The sequence below is a fragment of the Symphalangus syndactylus genome, chromosome 3 (genome assembly GCF_028878055.3).
Source record: "Symphalangus syndactylus isolate Jambi chromosome 3, NHGRI_mSymSyn1-v2.1_pri, whole genome shotgun sequence".
NCBI lineage: Eukaryota > Metazoa > Chordata > Mammalia > Primates > Hylobatidae > Symphalangus > Symphalangus syndactylus.
In genome coordinates, this window is record NC_072425.2 from 22,720,447 (window position 1) to 22,744,678 (window position 24,232).

A 24,232-nucleotide genomic window follows, 5' to 3' on the forward strand; every position below is an offset into this window, starting at 1 on the left:
ACCAAGTTGTGAATACAGGGCTGCAAGGTGGGAGTGCTTCACAGTGCCGACAACTAGCACTGGTTCGGCAAAGCACTTTATGTGGTCCAGCCTTGGTTTCCTCAGCTATAAAAACAGAGATTCCACTTTCTTCATCCAGGGTGGTTGGCAAGAAAGAGTGGCCACCTCTGTGTTTCCTCTGCTTCTCTCTACTACAGCTCTTACCACACTGAATCGCAGTGTTATGTCTACTTGTCGCATCATGTTTGAATGAACTTTCTGAAGACAGGGATTGTGCCCAGAGTCAATTCCAGGGCCTGGTACTCGGTAGCCACTCAACGTTGTTGAATTGCTGGGCACGGCGGCTCATGCAAGAGGATCACTTGAGCCCAGGAGTACAAGACCAGCTTGGACAACATAGCAAGACGCCGTGTCTACAAAAGGCGTTGAAAAATTAGCTGGGGGTAGTGGTGGACACCGGTAGTCCCAGCTACTTGGGAGGCTGAGGCGGGAAGATTGTTTGAGCCTAGGGGGGTCGAGGCTGCAGTAAGCAGTGAACAGGACACTGCACTCCAGCCAGGGCGACACAGCGAGATCTTGTCTGAAAATAAAACAAAAACGAGAGAGAGAGGGAGAGAGGAAGGAAGGAAGGAAGGAAGGAAGGAAGGAAGGAAGGAAAAGAAAAGAAAAAAACTGTTGAATTGTTTTTTACTACTACTCCAGTACAGTGATTTGTGTATATAATCCTCTGTAACAATCCCTAGATCGTGAACTCCTGGAAGGAAGCGACTGTGTAGATTCAGATTAGCCAGTCTCTCTTCCCTAATCTTCGTGTTTGTTTTCATAGCATTTACCACTATCTGTAATTATTTTCTCACTTATTAGTTTATTGGCAATACATCTCCAACTGGATTATAAACTCCATAAGAGCAAGGATCTTGACATTTTAAATATTCTTATTCCTATGTTTAAAACTGGCAGATAGCACACACAGTCAATGCACACACACATATAAGTATATATGGAATGAATGCATCTCAGCTTTGCTGCTTATTAGATATGGTCCTTGAAAAAATTACTCGGGCAAGTTTGTGAAAGTGCCTGGCGCAAGGAGTTTCGCAGAAGCAAAAAGCCGTCTTTTTCCAGTCACAGCTATTCAAGGTATAGTAAGTGAATTAAATGAGCCCCTTACCTTCCATCTACATATTCCCCGATATATTTGCTCCCTGTGTACTCCATGGCGCCTGTTTTTAGCTTCCAGCTGTTAGGATCCGGAGTCTCAGTGGATACGGCATCACTATGACAACCTGGAGGGGTGGGCGGAGCCGAGTCGAAGCCCCGCCCCGCTGGAGGCTGAAAACTTCTTGGTATTGCGCACGCTCCCTCGCTCGTGGTTGGGCAGGGCAGTGCGCCTGCGTGTTGTCGGATGCGCATGCGCAGGCGCCGTCTGGCACTCGGCGGTCGAAAGGGGAGTTCAAGGAGACGGGGGCGACGCGGCTGAGCGCTCCTCGTTGGAGTCGGGGCTGCAGCCGTCATGCCGGGGATAGTGGAGCTGCCCACTCTAGAGGAGCTGAAAGTAGACGAGGTGAGGCTATCCGGAGGACAGGCAAGGGAGACATGGGGCTGCGGCTTCTCGGGCCTGGGCCTAGCCCCGCTTGGGCTCCGCGGATCCTGGGCCCGGGGCCCTTCTCCCCAGCCCTCCAACGCATATACAGGTCGACCCTCGGAGGGCCCCTCCGCAGCTTTGGGAGTCGCTTCCCCTCTACCCCACCCTGTCGCATCCCGCAATGGCTCTAGAATCCTCCCCTTTTCGCCCTCCACAGCGACCTGTTTCTTCTTCCATGAATAATAGTGATGTGTTTTATTAAGCACCAACCAGTCATTTTACTTAATTTATGTCGCTTAATCCTCAAACTTGCATGCGAAGTGAGTATACAACCCTAGGGGCTCACAGTCGAGGGAGACAGTCACCTACCTTAAAATGGTATCACCGGTGCAGAGTGCATAGAGTGGGGCGAGGAAGCTGCGGAAAAATGAGACGATATTGGAGCGTGCATCTACTCACAGCCATGGGAAGGTGTTTGGTAACAGGACTCATTTAAAGCATTCGTTTATTCAAGAGATGTCATTTGAGTAATTAACAGGTACACATAACGCTGGAAGAGATATACTTTGTGCCTTCATGGACTTTACAATCCATTAGGGAGACGGACACATAAAGAGGCAGTCACAGTACAGTGTAGTTAGTGCTGTGAGAAGTGAAGTAGAAACATACCCTACGAATTATAGCTAACATGATCAAGTCCTTTCTAGATACCAGGCAGGGTGCTAATTACTTTCCATGCATTAATTCATTGAATCCTCCCAGCAACACTATAAGGTAGGATATATATATAATTGGTCGTAACATGTTATAAATAAGGAACTAGGCCCTGAGAGTAGAAATGATTTGCCCGAGGTCACGGAGCTTGTAAGTAATAGAGCTGGAAGTGAACCCAGGTCTGATTTTAAAACCAATGGTTTTCCACTATATTATGGGTGAAAACTCAAAAGAATGAGAAGGCCTAGCAGAACTTGTGTGTTTAGGGAGCCAAGTACAGTTTGATGTGACCCTAGTGGTGGTGGTGGTGGGAAGCAGCAGGTGCTGAGCCTGGCGAGGCAACTTAGGCTGAGATAGGGCTTGGAAGCAGCTTCCACAAGGCCAGACCAAACAGTTTGGACTTGATCCAGTAAGGGAGGTGGTGGGAAGAGGTGGAAGGTTTTAAGGCAGAGGAGTGTCATGGCAGGGCTGGATAGTAGAACAGGCTATATTAAAGGAGAGGAAGGCCAAGACTAGAAATGATGTACCAACAATGATATACCAGGCATTATGTTAAGTGTTTTGTTTGTTTGTTTGTTGTTGTTTTTGAGACAGAGTCTCGCTCTGTCGCCCAGGCTGGAGTGCAGTGGCACGATATTGGCTCACTGCAAGCTCCGCCTCCCGGGTTCAAGCGATTCTGCTGCCTCAGCCTCCCGAGTAGCTGCGACTGCAGGTGCCCACCACCACACCCGGCTAATTTTTTGTATTTTTAGTAGAGACGGGGTTTCACCGTGTTAGTCAGGATGGTTTCGATCTTCTGACCTCGTGATCTGCCTGCCTTGGCCTCCCAAAGTCCTGGGATTACAGGCGTGAGCCACCGCGCCTGGCCCTATGTTAAGTGTTTTACCTACAATGCTTCATTTAATCTTAGATGCCTGTGAGAGTGGCAACTGTTACTTTCCTCAGAGGAAGAAATTATTAGCTATGTTCAGAGACTTTATTATATTAAAGTGACATTTACTCTGAGGTGGCAGAGGGGAGCTGCCATGTGGCCCCCACTCTTTTGTTCCCCCCAAGAACCACCCCCCTGCCCCCACCCCATGTAGCTGAGTTAATCTTGAGTTGCTGTATTTCTTGTTGCAATTTTTATTAGGTTCAACAAACATCTGAAGTTCTACTTCATACAACTGATGTATCTGAAATACATTTGCCTTTAGGCTTCACACAATTGAATGAACATACGGATAATTACATAAATAACTAAAATACAAGACAAAGTATGATTAAATACTATGAAAGGGGGCAGATGTGGTTTAGGAAAAGATTTGAAGTTGGATCTAAATTCTAGGCCTACCTGCGGTCACTTTGATTACTTGATTTTAGCATTTGCAGACATGGTTGTTTGTAAGATGAGGTGATCCCAGCCATAAAATTCTCTGAAACTATAAAGGGAATAGAGAAAGCACTTTTTGGGCATAATGTAAGACATGACGAAATGGCATTTGAAGAATGGCATTTACGGGCAGAGATGAAGAGAAGACCCCTCTAAGTGAGGGCAAGGTCTTAGCAAAAGTAAGGAGATGGGAAAATACAGGGAGCCAAAAAGGAGTTCAGTGTTTTGAGAGAACAGTAAATAGTCCCTTTTGAAATGTTGTGGGTGAGAAGGATGGAAAGGTAGTTTGGGTCCAGAAGCCTTTTGATACCCATTAAGAAGTTTAGGCTTTATTCTGCTGTTTAGGCTAAATGAGAGTTTTGTTGCTAATTTAATAGCAGAGTAAAATAAGAATTGTCATTTAGGGAGATCACTGTAGCAGCTGTGTGAAGAATGGATTGAAGAAAAAAAGCAAAGCAGGGAGACTGGTCTCAGTGGCTTTTAAAATTATTGAGAAAGATGTTAATGATCCCAGTGTAATTGGTGCTTACTGAGACTGTGCTTACAGAGAGCAAAGAACAAGTATATCTAGAATTGATCAGACTTAGCAATAGATTAGATATTGGAGGTAGGGAAGGTTGAAGAATCAAAGTCAGATTTGCAGCGTGGCAATAGTACTGGTGAAACCAGAAGAAGGAGCAGGTTTGGAGAGCGAGTTAAATACATTTTGGACCTCATTGACTTAAGAGTTATGACACATCCCCATTGAAAAAGCAGTCAGAAGCTTTGGACTGGAAAGTCCTTGGACATATTGACAATTCTGAGTAAAAATAAAAATAGCTAATATTTATGGTGTACTTTCGATCTGATAGGCACTGTTCTTATTTTTATATGTATTAACTCATTTAATCTTCGTAACAGTTCTATTAAGTACTATTCTCTGTTTTACATAAATTTAGGAAAACTCAAGGCATGGTATAAATAAAGTACTATAAAAAGAGGTACAGACATAGTTTAATGAGGCAAGGACAGGACTAGAAGGTTGATTGGCTCTAGATGGTGACTTCGTCTCAGTTTCCACACCTGCAGACTGTGTAACCCTGCTGTGCAGTGAGGCTGTTGTGAGAATAAATGAGGAAGGATGTTGAAATTCTGTGTTCTTCGAGACAAAGAGATCTGAATGAATTTGAGAGGGTATTCACGGTAAACAGCTGTGAAAGGATGTTGTTTCTGTTGGAATTCATCAGTCTTAGTGAAGAAGCAGGTGAGGGGATATGGTGACATCTCAGGCTCATCCACCTCAGTGATGGTGATATAATAGGAAGAAGCCTGATTGGAGGTCACAATCTCTACGTTCCAGTTCTGGGGTTGCCACTGACTCACTGTGTTGTCTCTAGCACATCCCTCTTTTTCATTAATTACGAAACAGACTCAATGTCTTCCTTTATTTTCCTGTGACAGGGATGGTGTTTTATATGCTCAGCAACATGAGTGTACCTTCATTTTGGTAAGATTTCCGCATTTGTAGGGAAATAAATAATGCGGCAGGCTTTTTGGGCCTTATAGTTTTGGGCCTTTAAATAATTGAATCAGCCAGTTAAAGCTCTTTTAAGGCATATGACGAGTAAATATAACTAACTTAATTATTAAAATATATTAAGCTTTTAAAGAAGTTTGAGTGTTAGTTTTTATTCTCCTAGGTGTTTATAGGTAATGAAACAAGCAAATGTGTGCCACTCAGTTTACCTAAATAAATTCTTTTATTTTCAAAAACTTTAATACGAAAACTTTACAGATTTTAAACATAAGTTTATTAGAGCCATCATGGCAGATTTCACTTATGTCATAACTTTATCTTTGATAATTATAACAGTTGCACTATTAATAGACATAGTCATAACTTTATTCTCCTTTCTATAGTGTGTAGATTAATTACTCTTGTCATCTTTCCTTGCCTTTTATTAATAACCTAGCTGCGTAAAGTGCATAAAAAATAAAATTACAGCTGGGCGTGGTGGCCCACACCTATAATCCCAGCACTTTGGGAGGCTGAGGCGGGAGGATCATCCGAGGTCGGGAGTTCAAGACCAGCCTGACCAACATGGAGGAACCCCGTCTCTACCAAAAATACAAAATTAGCTGGGTGTGGTGGCGCATGCCTGTAGTCCCAGCTACTCAGGAAGGCCGAGGCAGGAGAATCACTTGAACCTGGGAGGCGCAGGTTGCGGTGAGCCGAGATTGTGCCACTGCCCTCCAGCCTGGACAAGAGCAAAACTCGGTCTCAAAAAAATAATAATAATAAAATAAAATAATAGACTACTCTCACATAATAATTTTTAATTTTACAAATCAAATTCAGTAGTGTATTAAAGCATAATACACTGTGACAGACTAGATTTTATTCTAGAAATACATTGGATCAGTTTTACAAAATCTGTTAATGCTCTATGTTACATTTACAAATTAATGAAAATGAAGCCTAAAAATTTTAGTCTTTTCTTGTATAGAAAACAACAGTAAAGCAAAACTAATTAGAATTAGAAAGAAGCTTTCTTAACAAGGAATATCCAAACAACTATATTCCAGATACCAACAGCAAATATTATACCAAACTTGCTTTTAATTTTAGAAAAAGGGAAGGTTGTCTGCTGTCATTGCTCTTCATCTGTATTGTCCTGAAGGGGTTGGTCAAAGCAATAAAATAGGAAATGAAAATAAGAAAAAAATAAAGTAGCAGAAGGGAAAGAGACAGTTTTTGTAAATGGCAGTTTTTCTGTTAGTCTTCTTGAGTTTTGTGTCAGAACTAACAAGAGTTCAGTAAGATGGCTGGAGAGAAAATACAGTGTACAAGCAAGCAGTAAACAGTTTGAAAGTCTAATAGAAAAACTATCCTATTTAGATACTATCAAAAGTGCTAAAATACTGAGGAATAAACAAGAAATGTTCAAGGTCCCTATAATGAAGGAAACTGTAATTTTAACCAAAGGACAGGAATGACCTGAATATGAATAAATGGAGAGAAATACTGTGTTGTGGATGAGAAGGTGTAATTCATGTATTCATATCTGTTTTCTAATTATTGTATCCCCATTTTCTAGCAAAGAGTGGGTGCTCAACAGCTACTTGTGCTAGACACTATTGTGGGTGCTTGGTGTGTACCGTAGTCAACATGATATTTAATTACCATAGCTTAATTTAGGGAGAATTGGTATCTTTACAGTCGCGGATCTCTGTTGAAAACAAAATCCCTTCCGTCTTGGAGCTTATATTCTAGTCACACACAGACCACTCAGGGGCTCTTAAAATTATTGAGAAAGATGTTAATGACCCCAGTGTAATTGGTGCTTACACAGAAACTGTGCTTACAGAGAGGAAAGAACAAGTATATCTAGAATTGATCAGACTTAGCACATGAGTGCTAAGACCAGACCACACGAGTGACCACTGATGCTAGCTTATATAAGATGATTATAGAGAGGCTCTCTGAGGGTGTGAAGTTTGAGCAGGCACCCAGTATTATAAAAAGTGCCCATTGTTCCCTAATTTAATATATAACTAAATTTAATACAGTTTGAATGCAAATTATTGGGGGAAGGTGTTCATCTGAAAGAATAACCAAAAAAGTTTTGAAAAGGAAGAATGAGGAGGATGGTTCTCCCAGATAACAAAATGTTCTCTTCAGTGACAGTAATTAAAACATTGTGGTATTGGTATAAGAAAAGGTAGTACAGAAAAGGGACCAGCAGGTCTCTTGCCTAAGCAGCTGTTAGTAGGCCCTGGACAGTTTGCAGTTCTCTCTGAGCTGGCTATATCTACACTGTGTATCTTCTCAAGAAAATATCGCTAAAATGCTATTGAGGAAACCGGTGGGCATAGTTAAAGGGATGGCAACCTTGGATATGCTCTGATTTTTTTAAAAATTTGCAGATTTTAGTACTTTATTATTAGTTATTACTAGATGGACTGTTACTAGATGGACTAGATGCTCTTTGTGATCTTTTCCAGCCTCATCTTCTGTGACTCTGTAGTCCTCTGGGAGTTTTATTTATCCATTAATTTAATTTAATTTTTTTTTTTTTTTTTTTTTGAGACAGAGTCTTGCTCTGTCACCCTGGCTGTAGTGCAGTGGCGTGATCTTGGCTCACTGCAATCTCTGCCTCCTGGTTGCAATTCTCATGCCTCAACCTCCCTAGTAGCCGGAATTACAGGTGTGCACCACCATGCCCAGATACATCTCTAGTATCTTTACTAGAGACGAGCTTTCACCATGTTGGCCAGGCTGGTCTTGAGCTCCTGGCCTCAAGTGATCTGCCTGCTTTGGCCTCCCAAAGTGCTGGGATTACCTGTATGAGCCACTGTACCCAGCCTTATATATCTATTAATTTTATTCCAGCAGCAGAAACTCAGAAAAGCTCTCCAGAGTTGGTTCGTCTCCCTGCATCCCAGAAGACTCCATCCTTCTCTCCACCCCCTTTCTCTCTACCATAACTATCTAAAGATTCTATTAGGGGTGCCATTTCTTCTGCTCTAAAATGGGGATAGTAATCTCTTCATGAGACTATTGTAAAAGTGAAGAAAATAATATATGTGAAAGAGCTTCGTGTTCTCTAAATCACCATAGATTGTAAAGAATCGCTGGGCGAGGTGGCTTATGCCTGTAATCCCAGCTACTTGGGAGGCTGAGGCAGCAGAATCACTTGAGCCTGGGAGGCCAAAGTTGCAGTGAGCCGAGATCGCACCACTGCACTCCAGCCTGGGCGATGGGAGTGAAACCCTGTCTCAAAAAAAAAAAAAATTATTATTATGACAGTGTTTAATTTTCTTGGTAAAGTCAGAACAGTGCTACTTTTGTGTTCTCTACTCTGACCCGCATGAGGTAAAGTTGAGAAAGTGGTATTCTGGTTCACAGTCTGTGGCCTTTGTCCCATCTTTCCTTTCCTAGGTGAAAATTAGTTCTGCTGTGCTTAAAGCTGCGGCCCATCACTATGGAGCTCAGTGTGATAAGCCCAACAAGGAGTTTATGCTCTGCCGCTGGGAAGAGAAAGATCCGAGGCGGTGTTTAGAGGAAGGCAAACTGGTCAACAAGTGTGCTTTGGACTTCTTTAGGTAAAAGTCTTTTGGTATCAGTGCCTACTTGGTTGAAACATAAAGGTTTAAATGAATAAGTGAAGAGCCAGCTAATAATGTGGATTTTAGTAGGAAGTACATAGGCTTTGAAATCAGACCAAGATAAAACATTCAAAGGATTATAATTACTTTTGGGTTTTTTTTTATTATCTAGCAAGTTCTTTAATCTCCATGAATCTCAGTTTCCAGATTGTAAAATAATACCTATCTAGGTTTGCTAAGCCAAGTGACTGGTGACCATTTTTGCTACAGCAAGGGGAAAGTGAAAAATTTTGCTGTGAAAAATTTGAAAAGGCACGTAAAACAACCTAGTACAGTCCTTTTTAAGCAGGCATTCACTAGGTTGTTGTCATTACTACAGAACACAGGTATGATGGAAAGAAAATTATTCAGAGTTAGGTTTTAGGTAGGTCATTGTGTTTGATGCTTAAGTAATAAAAACCTAAACTGTGTAATTGTAGGAAAATGTTTTAACAAGCATATTAGCACTCTATTTAAAAGGAGAGAACGTCAACTCAAAGGAAATTGGCTCTTGTAACTCTGAAGTCCAGAAATAGGCCTGGCATCAGGCAGGACTGGATTCAAGGGCTTAAATAATTTCACAACTACTTGATGTCTTTTTGCCTCTCGTCTTTTCACAATCTCTTAGTTCTAGTTTTCTCTGTTGACCTCATTTCAGAAAGACTCTCACCTTGCTGTACCAAAAATGGCCACCAGCCACTCGAGTTGCTGTTCTGCTGATACTTGCTTAGCAAACCTAGACAAAGTGTGCCGTTTATCCAGAAGTGAGCAGAAGCTCCTGGACTGAGTCTAGTTGTCCTGGCTGGCTGACTTCATATACATATCATTGCATCACTTGTGCTTCAGAAGATAAAAAGCTTTGATTGGTCAGGCCTGAGATGGGGAGTGGACTTAGCTTCATCCAAACCACATTGCTGAGAAACAGGGAGGGGTTGTTCCCAAAGGAAAATTAGAAGGATGTTACAGAAGAATGGGAAATGACTGCTGGCTAGGCGAAAACCACCAATGTCCACTACAATGATGTTAGAGAAAAAAAATGGATACCTTAGCACAGTAGCTGCTTTCCTTCTTTTTTGCTTCTGCTGTCTTTTTCCCTATGCAAAGATATTTTTGTGGTTATAGTCATAGTTTGTATACATTGGGAAATTCATTTTTCACTTGACATTATTGGAAACATTCTTTGAAGTTGCTGTATAGTCTTCATGATCTTTCTTTTTTTTTTTTTTTTTTTTTTGAGACGGAGTCTCACTGTGTTGCCCAGGCTGGAGTGCAATGATGTGATCTTGGCTCACTGCAACCTCTGCCTCCTGGCTTCAAGCAAGTCACATGTCCCAGCCTCCTGAATAGCTGGGTCTACAGGCCTGTACCACTACACCTGGCTAATTTTTTTGTATTTTTGGTAGAGATGTGGTTTCAGCATGTTGGCCAGGCTGGTCTTGAACTCTTGACCTCAAGTGATCCACTCTCTTTGGCCTCCCAAAGTGCTGGGATTACAGGTGTGAGCCACCGCACCTGGCCATGATCATCATCCTTAATGGTTATATATTATTCCATCAGTGGATAAACCAACCATAACATACCTGACCAATTCCTGTTATTGAACATCATTGTTGATTTCAGTTTTTGATTATTTTGGATAAATCTGCAGTGATTACCTTTGTGTAATCACATTTTCATCAGTTAATAATTCCTTGGCATAAATTTCCTAACAGTGAGATTACTCTATAGAAGGCTTTGAACATTATTGTGGCTCTTGAACTTTATTGCTTTTTTTTGTTTGCTTGTTTTTTGTTTTTTGTTTTGTTTTGTTTTTTGAGATGGAGTCTCGCTCTGTCGCCCAGGCTGGAGTGCAGTGGCGTGATCTTGGCTCACTGCAAGCTTCGCCTCCCAGGTTCACGCCATTCTCCTGCCTCAGCCTCCTGAGTAGCTGGGACTACAGGCGCCCACCACCACGCCCGGCTAATTTTTTGTATTTTTAGTAGAGACGGGGTTTCACTGTGGTCTCAATCTCCTGACCTCATGATCCACCTGCCTCGGCCTCCCAGAGTGCTGGAATTACAAGCATGAGCCACCGCGCACAGCAATTGCTTTTGTTTTTTAAATGTTGGATCAATTTATGCTGTCCTCAGCGCCAGATTTTGGTATGCATAGTATTTAAATATTTGGGAGGTGCAAATATTTTTGATGTTTCAATTTGCATTGATTTGATTGCCAGCGAGGTTGTGTGTGTGTGTGTGTTTATTTAAACAATTTTTCTTTTTTTTTTTTTTTTTTTTTTTTTGAGACAGAGTCTCACTCTGTCACCCAGGCTGTAGTGCTGTGGCATGATCTTGGTTCGCTGCAATCTCTGCCTCCTGGGTTCAAGAGATTCTCGTGCCTCAGCCACTTGAGTAGCTGGGATTACAGGTGTGTGCCATCATGCCTGGCTAATTTTTATATTTGTAGTAGAGATGGGGTTTCGCCATGTTGGCCAGGCTGGTCTTGAACTCCTGGCCTCAAGTGATCCGCCCACCTTGGCCTCCCAAGGTGCTGGGATTACAGGTGTGAGCCACCGCATCCAGCCTAAACAATTTTTATTTTCTAAGAGAACTTTTGCAAAGCATTTTTTCCATGGCCCAGTGGTGGTACATTTTAAGCGGGGAATATGTGGATTTCACAAATTCCCAAGGTGCCTAATTGCCTCCATAGAGGAATTTCTCACTGCTGAAGTTGCTGGTTGTAGGCATTAGTAGATAATTGTTAGGTATGGGTAACAAGGTCCAGAACAGGGATCCGTGCTACTAGAGTAGTGGCTTGCAGCCCGTCTGCTGCTGCAGCATTTTGGAGGAATATAAAACTCCCATTGGAAATGGTTGCTTTCTACCAAAGTGATTCTTTTTTTTTGAGACGGAGTCTCGCTCTGTTGCCCAGGCCGGAGTGCAGTGGCGTAATCTCGGCTCACTGCAAGCTCTGCCTCCCGGGTTCACGCCATTCTCCTGCCTCAGCCTCCCAAGTAGCTGGGACTACAGGCGCCCGCCACGACGCCCGGCTATGTTTTTTCTATTTTTAGTAGAGACGAGGTTTCACCGTGGTCTCGATCTCCTGACCTCGTGATCTGCCCGCCTCGGCTTCCCAAAGTGCTGAGATTACAAGCGTGAGCCACTGCGCCCAGCCCCAAAGTGATTCTTGAGTAGAAGTTATGTGGGTGCAGGTTATGCTTAGAATACCTGGAAGGGAAACCTAAGAAACTGGTGACATTTGTGGACCTCTAGGAGAGCAACTGAGTGGCTTATTGGGCAGGAGTGGAAAGCAGATTTTTCACTGTATACTTCCTTAAGCCATCTCTGAGATCCTTCCTTCCTGATCCATATTAAACAAGATTCATGTGAGAGTGTAGCTAGATTTCTGGAGTATGACAGGTAAGCACTTAAATAATAAAATTATTATTTCATTGGGAGAAAGAGGTGTTCTGAATTTCACTGCCTCAAGTATGGCTTTTACATAAAATGGTATTTTATTCTTGCTTGAACATGCATACTAGCAGGCTTGAATGATAAGATAAGGGGGATTTTGCAAAAAACTGAAGCTTATTCTTTTTATACACAGAAGTTAAATTTTCTCTAGCCATTTTTGATGGCCACAGAATGAATTATATACTACCCTGCTTCTTAACAGAATACCAAATATAATATAACTTTGTTCTTGATAGCAAGGATTAATATCTATTTTTGTTCAGTGCATAAATAGAATGAGGACCTTGAGCTTTTGAGGAGTGGAGTGCAGTTTGTCTTTATACTGAATGATCCCAGGATCTTCTGCTTGTTAGTTTGTGTATTTGCTTTTTATAATTCTGTCTCTTCCTTTGCCATTGTCTGTGACCTCTGACTTCTATCAGCATGTCCATTATTTAATTATGCCTCCTTCTCTTCTAAATTTGCTAAGCTGATACCATTAGAGGAATTGGATCTAAAGAAAAGAATAAATAGGCCCCAAGTAAGGAGTTCCTCTCTGAGTAAAATATGCATGCATTAGGCTACACTCTTTTCTTCTTACTATATAAAGAAATTAGGTTTTCTACCTCAGAAATCTTTTTTGTTTACTAACTTGTTCTCAACTTGAGGGTCCTGAAGTTGTCTTGTAAATGAGGTAAGAATATTTACTCACATACCTTTCAAAAAGCAAGGCTATGTATTTGAGATCTGTGCCTATTGTTTTCTCACTTTTCTGTTTTTCATTGTTTTGCAAAGAGATGCCCTTAACCCAGCCTTCTTTTCCAGGCAGATAAAACGTCACTGTGCGGAGCCTTTTACAGAATATTGGACTTGCATTGATTATACTGGCCAGCAGTTATTCCGTCACTGTCGCAAACAGCAGGCAAAGTTTGATGAGTGTGTGCTGGACAAACTGGGCTGGGTGCGGCCTGACCTGGGAGAACTGTCAAAGGTAAAAAGGCTTCTGCTGGAGGTCTCACTTTCTGACTCAGGGGTGGGATAAAGGCAGGAGGTGGTCAGCAAAGAGTCTCTGTGAATACAGATATTATGTAAGAACTTACCAGATTTACCAAACATACTAATTAGGCAGTGATTATACACAATCCAGAAAGGAATTTTTAAAAATAGAAATATTTCTGGCCGGGCGCAGTGGCTCTTGCTGTAATCCCATCACTTTGGGAGGCCAAGGTGGGCGGGTGGATCATGAGGTCAGGAGATCGAGACCATCCTGGCTAACACGGTGAAACCCCGTCTCCATTAAAAATACAAAAAATTAGCCAGGCATGGTGGCGGGCACCTGTAGTCCCAGCTACTTGGAAGGCTGAGGCAGGAGAATGGCATGAACCTAGGAGGCAGAGGGCAGAGCTTGCAGTGAGCGGAGATTGTGCCACTGCACTCCAGCCTGGGCAACAGAGTGAGACTCTGTCTCAAAAAAAAAAGAAAAAAAAAAGAAGTATTTCTTTAGACCTTCTAGCATGTCCAGATTTGTTTTAGTTAATTAGCAAATTAAAGAACAGAAGGGAGTAGAGGAAGATAAAGTATTAGTGAAACACTGTCAGTTGAAAACATTGTGGGGGTTATTGTGGAATTCACTGGGGAAATAGGATCAGGCTTACGCCACATTTTTCAGGAACGTATCTAAGATTTTTTTTTTTTAACTACATTCTTGTAGTTTTAAAAGTGTTTCTCTTTCTCCTGTATTTCCTGTCTTAGTTGTGACACCACCATCTGTTGAAACGTCAGAGCTAGAAACCTGAATTCTTCATTCCCTACTGATTCCATGCAGTCATCACTTCCTTTAGATTAGCATCTCCTGAATTTTTTTTTTAATCCTCTCATTGTTCCTGCTGCTGTTATCTTATTCTTGGACAGGAGTTCTTAACCTGGGGTACATGAATTTCTGGGAGAGGAGGGTGGATCAATGTGGGCTTTAGATGAAATTGAAGAATTGAGGATTAAATTACACCTCCACAAGAAGAGTGATCTGTGTGGAAAATAAATCTTATGTCACTGTGTTTTTAAAAACTGTACGGGGACTCTCCATTGCTGGTGAGATAAAGCATCTTCTCCATAACATGGCATGCAGGCCCTTTATGATCTGACCCATCTCTGCTTCTTCAGCCTCAGCTCCCTCCGTTCACTCTGGGGCAGCACAGGTAGCAAGGCAGAGGAAAAAACTCAGGTCTCACTCTCTCTCCTAGGCTGGAATGCAGTGGTGCGATCACAGCTCACTGCAGCCTTGACTTCCTGGGCTCAAGTGATTCTCCCATCTCAGCCTCCCGAGTAGCTGGGACTACAGGCACAGGCCACCATGCCCAACTAATTTTTGTATTTTAGTAGAGACAGGATTTTGCTATATTACCCAGTCTGGTCTTGAGATCCTGGGCTCGAGCAATCCTCCCACCTTAGCCTCCCAGTGTGATGGGATTACAGGTCACCACACCAGTCTGGTTCCCTTCTCTTTGTGTATAGCATCTGTGAATAGTTGGATTATAAGCTTGATGTCAGAAGTAATAACTTAGCAATTTTTTTTGTATTTTGTGTCTGGCTTGATTATTTTCAGATACTTTTTGATGTACTGAACATATTATTTTAAATAGTTGATAATTCTAGGTTGGAAAGTGGTAGAACTTATACATGTAACAAATAAAACTACCTTTTCTCATTTCTGACTCTTATGAAAGAAGAAATAACAAGTCATGCTAGTAAGAAAGCATATTTATTCTTGAATCTTTGTATTAACATTTTTTAAAAGTCTGTAAGATAAAAAAAAATTCTTTTAACTCTTTTCAAAATTGTATTTCTCGATCAGGTACCATGGCTCACACCTGCAATTCTAGCAGTTTGGGAGGCTGAAGCAGGAGGATCACTTGAGCTCACGAGTTCAGGACTAGCCTGGGCAACATTTTTTTTTTGTTTTTGTTTTTGTTTTTGAAGTGGAGTCTCACTCTGTCACCCAGGCTGGAGTACAGTGCCACGATCTCTGCTCACTGCAACCTCTGCCTCCCAGGTTCAAGCAATTCTGCCTCAGCCTCTTGAGTAGCTGGGATTACAGGTGCCCGCCACCATGCCCAGCTAAATTTTGTATTTTTAGTAGAGATGGGGTTTCACCATGTTGCCTGGGCTGGTCTTGAACTCTGACCTCAAGTGATCTGCCTGCCTCAGCCTCCCAGAGTGCTGGGATTACAGGCATGAGCCACCGTGCCCAACCAATTTCATAAATGTCTTTAATTCTTTAAAGGAGCTGCAAGTACCAAGGAACCATCTCTACTTACGGCAGGGCAGTGGGATAACTTTCAAAAGCAAACAAACAAAACTAGTAGACTTGAAGACTTAGGTTCCAGCTTTAGCTCTGACGTTAGTGTGTATCTTATCCTAGGCATGCCAACCTCCCTGGTCTTCATCTGTGCACTAGAGATAATAATGCCTCATAAGGTGGTTATAATAATAATTGTGTGATTGTATACACAAAAGCTCTGTTCCCAATAAAAGGTTTCTGAATTTATACATCTAGGAAGATTAATCTGGTCATCTTATATGAGGTGACTTAAGAGTTCAGACCAGTAGAGGAATAATCAGAAGACTGCTGACAGCTGTGGCATTATGTCTTCTTACTTCTCTGGGCCTATTTCTTTATTTTTAAAATGACAGCAGTTTCTGCTGGCTTTCCAGTTGAGATTTTTGTGACCATCAGGGGATACTGTGAGTGTAAATTGTCTCTCTCCCTGTTGGCAGTTTAGTACTTCACCACGCTCCTGGCTTATTGGCTCAGCTCCCCAGTTTGGGTCTTGCCTCTCTCCAGTCTAGCTTACACACTTCCCAGCCTACAGAGATGGGATTTAGTTACTGCCCTGCTTCAGTGGCACCTATTAACCATCAGGTTAAAACGCAAACACCTTTGCATATCATTTAATACCCTTTATCATCTGGCCTGTCCACCACTGTAGTGTGGTATTAAGAAGCACAAGTTTTGGAGTAGGCATATCTGGCTTTGTGTACTATTTCTTCCACTATTAGCTAGGTGGCCTCAGTGAGCCCCTGCAGAATGACCTCATAAGAGTGAAAATGGAATGGAATCATGTGCTCAGCATCATTTCTAGCAATAAGTGCCTGGTGAGATGCTTCATCTCCCTCCATTCTTCTTGCAGCCTTTGCTTCAGCCATTCTGAAGACATGCCTGTCTATCTTCATATGTACTCTTTACTTGGAATGTCTTTTCCTCCCTTGCCTTTCTGACTGGCTCCTGCTCAGACTTTAAGCTAAGTCTTACCTCCTTAAAAATATTCCAGACCCCCAGCCTTCAGGATGGGTTAGATGTGCGCAGTCCTTGCTCCTATAGCAGGCAGTTCCTGTCTCCATCATTGCCATTAGGCATCGGGGTAATTTGGAAATCTTGGTTGTTATTCCTGGCTTTCTCCCTCACTAGACTGTGATCCCCTTGAGGACAGTATCTTGTTCCCTTCTATATCCCTGGTTTCTACCACATGGAATGACATAAAGTAGGCTTTCCTGAGTGTTTGTTCAACGATTAAATAAGTCTGAATGTGATTTGTTGGGAATTTAAGTCAGGGAGCAGTTGTAGCAGCGGGAACATTGGGGAGACACCAGGAGGTGCGTTGATGGTTACAGATTCCTCCACCCTAGCGTTCAACTTTGCTTTTGCCTTCTTCACCCTTCCCAGGTCACCAAAGTGAAAACAGATCGACCTTTGCCTGAGAATCCCTATCACTCAAGACCAAGACCGGATCCCAACCCTGAGATCGAGGGAGATCTGAAGCCTGCCATACATGGCAGCCGCTTTTATTTCTGGACCAAGTAAAGATGGGTCTGTGGCCCACACTCGGTCATGTGCCCAGACAACGGCTGATGAAAACGCCCATGCAGTTTGCATCGACTGATAGTGTGTTCTTTCCGGGATCACAAACATTAACAAAAAAGTTAATTTATGTGACTTGGCAGTTATTCTATACCATTTCCTGTCCATTAAAATTTTTAAAGGAAACAGTTATATTTTATTATGTTTTATGTGACCTTTTGGCCTTTAAAGATGACTTCCCCTTGCTTTTTCTTCTTGTGGTCCTGCCTGTTCCTCTTGCTTTGCTTTAGGCACTCGCTCATGTGGCTGGGGATCCCTGTTAGAACAGGGAGAAGTGGCCATGTGAAGGAAAGGCTTTGTTACTTTAGGCAGCTCCTTGGGGTGTGTCCGTGTTCACACATTTTGAAGTCTCAGCTCTCTTTCCTTCCATCCAACATCTCAGGCAAATAGATTTCTCTAAAGGTCATACAAGGGGAGCCTCCAGGATAGAAGTGTAGAAACTTCTTTGAGGTGTGACTCAGGGAATGGGAGGGGCCCCTAGCAGGGTCTCATGCAGTCTTGCTCAAAGTTTCTTGAAGAACCAAACTTCCACCACTTCCCCTTGATATCCCATCCTCAAGCATTATAACCCAGATGTTTTTCCTGATAGACAAGGGAGGTGGAGGCTGAACTTCCAGCTCCAAAGCCAGGAAGTCTGGAGGTCTGAGTGTCAGTTCCAACCTTGGGTGTGTTCCTTAACCTCTTGTGAGAGGTTGAGTTTGAGGACAAACTAAAGGGCACATGCTTATCTACCTCCTGGGCAGGTTAAAGCCACAAGTGTTTATAAAGCTCTTTGGTTCAAAGCACTATTATGTCTTTTTTCCCCTTTCATTCAATTCCTTTTTCACTACTAGGCTGTTTCCTCCACATCTGACTGGGTCATTTTATGCCTTCTGGTTATGGCTTTAAATTGCATATGACCCTGCATAAGTCTTCTCAGCTCCCTGGGCCTTGGTTACCTCTTTGCAGCACTCTAAAAAACAAAGCAGTTGGACAAGAGTCTTTGTAAAGGTCCTTCCAGCTCATTCTAGATTTTCTAAGTGGGGAGATTGCTGTGAGGCACCAGACAGATGAGGTGCAGGGTCTGTTGCCTGAAGTGCTAGCACAGTTCAAAGAAAAAGCACTGTGATCTGCCATGCCCACTTCTGCACCTGGTGCTGACCCCACAGCCGGAAGCATTTTGAATGCTTCCAGCAGAACCCCCACCTGTTCTGCAAAAGTTACTTGCCAACCAACTTTTGCCTCAGATTCTCTAATGAAAAATAATAGTTTTTTTGCATTTTTTTCAATAGCTGAGGCAAAACCCATTAACCTTTTGGTGGCCAAGTAATTGGAAGTCACCTCTGGTGGGTAAGGTATCAGCATGGCTGCAGATTGGTGTTTATATGATACTTCAACCCACATGTTGCTTCCTAGGTTCCTTCTGCAAAGGAAGCTGCGCCTTGCATAAATAATAACAAATATTGTGCACTGTGCTAAGCGCTTTACATGTTTCACCTCCTTCAATGCCCAGAGTCCTTTGAACGAGGTACTATAGGTCATATTCATTTCACAGATGAAGGAAGTTAAAGTTTAGCGAGAGGTTAAGAAGCCCCAGTCTCATATATAAGAAGTGGTAGATACAGGATACAAGTGAAGATTGTCTGGTTCCAATGGCCACACTCCTGTTCTTCAAAGCCATGAGTGGTTCTCAGCCTTGAGTGCACATTGGAATCACCTGAGAGGCCTTTAAATCCTGATGTTTGGATCCCACCTGCAGATATTCTGTTGTAATTGGTGTGTAGTGTGGCCTGGGCATGGAATTTTTGAAAGCACTCCCGGCCTATTCTGATGTGAAACCAAGGTGTAGAACCACGTACTGATTTTAGACATGAGGAAGCAAGTACAGGAGGCTACCTGCTAGTAAGTAGTAAGCGGCTAAGCTGAGATTTAAACCCAGATACATCTGATTCCAAAGCCCCTACCCTCAAAATAAATGGTGTATATGGAGATCCTAATAAAATGATTTTGATTCAGTAGGTCTGCGGTAGGTCCTGAGATTTCTAATAAGCTGTTTCTTGGTGCTAACGGCACTGGTCCATAGATCACACGGGTAATGAGGGAATAAACCATACTGTCTTTCTGAGAAGGATCTATGACTAATTTACCTGCTGCAGCTTCTAGCACTTTTCACTCCCCAAATGTTAATTCACCTCTTTAGAACCAGAGCAACACATCTTGAACTGTTAATGGTTTCAAATTCAATTCTAGGATGTAACTTTTGCCCAAGTTGGACAGCAGTTCTTGCCTCCCACCTCCCCACCTTGCTTTGAATTCCTTGAACAAAGAAACTAACTTTTGGCTTTCCTGTACTCTCGATGGGATTACACGACATCATAGCCTTCTAGGACAGAAGGGTCTAAGTAATTAAATATAATAATTTCTTAAGTCTCTCACAACAAGTGCCTGTCTCAGTTTCAGTAGGTAAAAGGTCACAGAACAATTGGAAAGCAGTTAGTGTGAAGGATTCCTGAACAGGACTTCAAATAATAGAAAATCTTCCTGGTGGTTTGGCTTGAGAATAATGAGATGAATTCCTTATATCCCCAAAGGAAATTTATCTGACTCCTTTCCTCTGCCAAGCCTGTTCCTGTCTTCCCTATCTGAGTTAATAGTGTCTCCATCCTCCTAGTGTCAAGTAACCTGAGATGCATCTTTGACTCTTCTGTTTACTCCAAGTTCCAATCTAACATCAAGTCCTGTTGAGTTTCTTCTGTAATCGCTCTCATTTGCTACTTCCTGTTTTATCTCACTGTCACTTTCCTAGCCAGTTTCTGTTCCCCTTGCCTGGATTATTAAAACGACTTCCTAAGTGGTCTCCCATTGCCATCTCCCCCTCCAGGCCATCCTCAAGTTTGCTCCACGTGCCTCTGCTACTCAGAAGCCTTCAGGGGCTCCCAAATGGCTGCTAACTAAAGCCCAAATCCTTACTGGCATTCTGACACTCCATAATCTGGCCCTAGCCTAGCCCATTTCCCCATCATTATCTTACTTCTTCTTATGTAGCCTATACTCTACAACATGCCATTCATCAAGAATTTTTAGATCTTCACGAATGCTATCCCCTTGCCGGGAAACAGTCCTTCCCCGTATCTGCCTCTTGAAAGTCTACCCATCTCTCAAGGCAAACATGAATGGTGTCTTTCCCAGGAAGTGTCCCCGTCCTACAGCCAGAAATGGTCTTTCCTGCCCCTTTGTTCCCGTGACACAATGTAGTTTGATGGTTGGGCATGATGGCTCTGGAGTTGGGCTGTCTGGATTTGAATACAGGCTCTGGTCATTTAATGGCTGTATGACCCTAGAGAAGATACTTAACCTTTCTGTACCTTATAGTCCTCATCTGTAAAATAGAAGGGGAAGGAGATGACAGTAATAGTACCTGCCTTCTGGGATAGCTATGAGTATATAGTGAGTTACACACACAAAATGCATAGCAGAGGGTTGATAAATGGTAGCATTGTTGTATAAGACTGTATTTGAGTAACACCTGTCGTGACCCTGGCTGTGTCTTACCTCTCCTGTTCTCAGTGCTGCAAGAGTTGGACTTCTATCTTATTTCTGTCTATATCCTAGTGCCCAGTATATGACAAACATCCAGGAAATGATTAACTGTACACGAAGTTTACCTTTCCAAAGGACTTCCAAACCCTTTACGTGCTGTAAAACCACAAACAATAAATTACTTGTACGTAGAAATGCGAGTAACTCTTTGAGGTTAAATTGCCACTTTTGTAGACATCACATCCTAGCTGAAATGCTTTGGATGTAATAAAGGATTTTTTTTATGCCCCGAAATGGATCATGACATACTTGGGCTTTAAAAAGCTGCTTCTCCTATTTAGGAAGTCTCAGTTTGAAGCTGTGATGCCTTTATGTGTCTTGATTATTTGTGATGTGTGTCATAAGTAATTTAAGTAAGATATTGAAATTTGCAAATTTATTTACTTCTAAAAAATAAGACAGATCCCAGAGACTAGGGAGTATCTAAGTAAGATGTCCCAGGCTTCATGTATGAAAACTGATAGATCTGGGAAACAAAATGAAGATTGTCTGTGTGCTTGTCCTTCAAAAGTATTAGAATCTCAGCATTGGATACACATTGGAATCACCCAAAGAGATCTTGAAATACTGATGTCTGCTCTCACCCCCAGAGATTTGGATTTAATTGGTCTGGGGCTGGTCACGGTGGCTCACGCCTGTAATCCCAGCATTTGGGGAGGCTGAGGCAGGCAGATCACCTGAGGTCGGGAGTTCGAGACCAGCCTGGCCAACATGACGAAACCCTGTCTCTACTAAAAATACAAAAATTAGCTGGGCATGGTGGTACGCACCTGTAATCCCAGCTACTGGGGAGGTTGAGGCATTACAATCATTTGAACTTGGAGGTGGAGGTTGCAGTGAGCTGAGATCGTGCCACTGCACTCCAGCCTGGGTGACAGAGTGAGAATCTGTCTCCAAAGGAAAAAATAAAAATTGGTGTGGTGTGTGGCTTGGACATACAGGCATTGTAATAAATACTATCACTCTTGCTCATTCATACTCACAAATACTTTGTTCAGTGGGAGAAAAGGGGGTGTAGTTGCAGCTAGAACTCTGGAAACGCATTAAGTAGTTAATTCATTCAATGAACATTGATTTTGCAGCCTGCCTTTCTAGACATGGGTAGTGAACGAGACAGGGGCCCTGTCCTCATGGAACTTCCATTCCAGTGGTGGAGGCAATAAACAGGCAATTCAGAAAAAAGATGATTTCAGGTTGTGATAAATCCTGAGAAGGAACCAAACGGGGTTAATACAATAGTGACTAGCTAGGGGGCGAGGGAACGTTTAGGAAGACAGGCCACAGAAGGACGCTCAGAGCAAGTGGAGTTTGAGCTTCCTCCTGGAGTGTGAAAAGGAGCCAGCCAGTGAAAGAGTGGATGGAAGAGTGTCCCAGTCTGCAGGAACAAACCCTTTGGCAGGAGCAGAACCCCAAGGCAGGGCAGGGCTTGCTGTGCTTCAGGAACAGAGAGGAAACTCGTTTGCCTGGAGTGTGGTTTTGTGTGGAAGAGCCTAATGCAGGTCACAGCCTATCTATAATACTTCCACCTCTATGCTCATGGGGACGTTTCCTGCCATAGGTGTCTCTGCAGTCTGCTGGGTAAAGTACAGCCTCCTCAGTGTGACAGTCAGTCTCCTCACAGTGTGACTCAGAGCACTCCAGCTTCATCTCCCACTACTGTCCCCCAACACTCCATCCGTGTTGAGCCCAGTCTGTGCCTTTCCTCTTGCTGTGTCCTCTGCTCAGACAGTCTCCCCCACCTCTTCTTGGTGATCCCTTTCTTGGAGATTCAGCTCACATTTTGTCTCCTTTGTGAAGCAGCTGTCAACATCCCCACCCCCAGCAAGGGAATCACCTCTTCCTCCGTGTTCAGAAGCACTCTGCGCATGACCTGCCTTGTATAACACTCCTTGGCAGCAAGAACTGCATCTCCTTTGCAGTTGTATCTTCTCCTTCGTGTAACAGCAGCCGACACATAGTGCCTGATAACTGTTTGTTGAATGAATGCTGCACAGCCATCACCTCTGCAAAAGAGAGTAGCCTAGTTAATTGTTCAATGTGTATCACTCTATACAGAATAAACACCAGGGCATTTTCTATGCAAAAGGAGGCCCGGGATTCTACCTTAATGATTAACGCCATTGGAAAAGACGGGGGTCTTGCAAGCTTTTCGCTTTTGTTTTCTCAAAAAGGAAAAAAAAAGAAGCCCAGAAACCCCTGTCACAGTCTCAGTAAAAATGCTGTCTGTGAACTGAAGGGAGATGGTGGCATAAAAGGTCAAATTAAGCTGTGGTAATAAGAAATATAAATTACATGCAAGAAATATAAATTGCATGCAAGAAATATAAATTGCATGCAAGAAATATAAATTGCATGCAAGAAATATAAATTGCATGCCAGTATTCCTTTAATTGGAAGGTTGAATGCAAATTAAGCAGGCATGCCCTTTCTGGAAGCCTTGTTTTAATCAATTCTGCTGCTCTGATGGAATAGTTGATGCTAGAAAGAAAATGATAATACTGTTCCTTTCCCTTGCTCTCCAAAACTAAGGTATTATGTCATATGACAGTGGTTTGACTTAAAGGTTTTATTTATTTATTTGATTGATGAACACACAGCACCCTTGGGCTGCTGTGGTTGTTTCCAAGGATCCTAGTGGTGAATTCTTACCAAAGAACTTTCCAGAAAGTCCTTTAGCATCTTTTCTTCCATATCACTGTGATGGGCAGCTGGGCAAAGACGAAAAGCAGGCTGGGCTGCTATGCTGGGCTCCGTCTCTGACCTTGTTATGTGGCCTTGGCAAGTCACTTACCCCTTTCAGCCAGTTTCTTTAGCTGTAAAATAAAGAATTGGACCAAGTATGTATCCAGGCTCTTTTCCATGTCAAGAAATATATGAAACATAGTTTCTCTATTAGCCAGCTTGCTGGGGAGACAGTGGAGTTTTCATATTTTCTTGAAATAGACCTAATCACCTGGGCAATTCATTCCAGGAATTTCATTAAAATGAGAAGAGCATTTTGGGCTTCTGTTTTAAATAGATCACCCACACTGACATTTGAAGGACAAGATATGGAAGATATTATAGGATTTTGTCAACCACTTCCCTCATTAGAAATCATGTGGCGGGGTGTGGTGGCTCACACCTGTAATCCCAGCACTTTGGGAGGCCAGGGCAGGTGGATCAGTTGAGTTCAGGAGTTTGAGACCAGCCTGGCCAACATGCTGAAACCCTGTCTCTACTAAAAATACAAAATTAACCGGGTGTGGTGGTGCACACCTGTAATCCCAGCTACCCTGGAGGCTGAGACAGGAGAATCACTTGAACCCAAGAGGCAGAGTCTGCGGTGAGCCAAGATCACTCCACTGCTCTCCAGCCTGGGCGAGACAGAGTGAGACTTTGTCTCAAAAAAAAAAAAAAAAAAAGGAAGAAAAAGAAATTGTTTCATGTAACTTTGTTGCCATTTGAGGCTGAGTTTGTTTAGAGGATTATTATGAGGGCTTTGATCTTAAAAGTTAGAAGAGAAACCT

General features: G+C 42.6%; 2 protein-coding genes across 5 annotated transcripts in view; one reads left to right on the forward strand and one right to left on the reverse strand.

Annotated features, from left to right (window-relative positions):
* The window catches only part of MORN5 (MORN repeat containing 5), a 39,531-nt gene extending 38,173 nt beyond the window's left edge, over nucleotides 1-1,358 (reverse strand). Inside the window, exon 1 of one of the 3 annotated variants that reach the window (XM_063636028.1) lies at nucleotides 1,172-1,358. In XM_063636028.1, coding sequence (XP_063492098.1) covers nucleotides 1,172-1,218 — 47 coding nt within the window. In that variant the 5' untranslated portion in view covers nucleotides 1,219-1,358. The remainder of the gene's footprint in view (nucleotides 1-1,171) is intronic. The other 2 variants (XM_055271226.2, XM_055271225.2) reach the window with 2 other exon arrangements.
* On the forward strand, nucleotides 1,358-17,270 carry NDUFA8 (NADH:ubiquinone oxidoreductase subunit A8). 2 transcript variants are annotated; one of them, XM_063636027.1, is made up of 4 exons: nucleotides 1,358-1,564; nucleotides 8,593-8,756; nucleotides 13,055-13,220; nucleotides 16,286-16,540. In XM_063636027.1, the coding sequence occupies exons 1-4, from the start codon at nucleotides 1,514-1,516 to the stop codon at nucleotides 16,502-16,504; spliced, it is 600 nt and encodes a 199-aa protein (XP_063492097.1). In that variant the 5' UTR covers nucleotides 1,358-1,513; the 3' UTR covers nucleotides 16,505-16,540. The 2 variants fall into 2 exon arrangements, with proteins under 2 accessions (XP_063492097.1, XP_055127202.1); XM_055271227.2 differs by lacking the exon at nucleotides 16,286-16,540 and adding an exon at nucleotides 16,950-17,270 and having other exon boundaries at nucleotides 1,371-1,564.
* The last annotated feature ends 6,962 nt before the right edge of the window (nucleotides 17,271-24,232 follow it).

Coding starts and splice junctions, on each gene's coding strand:
- NDUFA8 (XM_063636027.1), top strand. CDS start 1,514: ATGCCGGGGATAGTGGAGCTGCCCACTCTAGAGGAGCTGAAAGTAGAC. Junction 1,565..8,592: donor AGGAGCTGAAAGTAGACGAG/GTGAGGCTATCC, acceptor TTCCTTTCCTAG/GTGAAAATTAGTTCTGCTGT. Junction 8,757..13,054: donor TGTGCTTTGGACTTCTTTAG/GTAAAAGTCTTT, acceptor CTTCTTTTCCAG/GCAGATAAAACGTCACTGTG.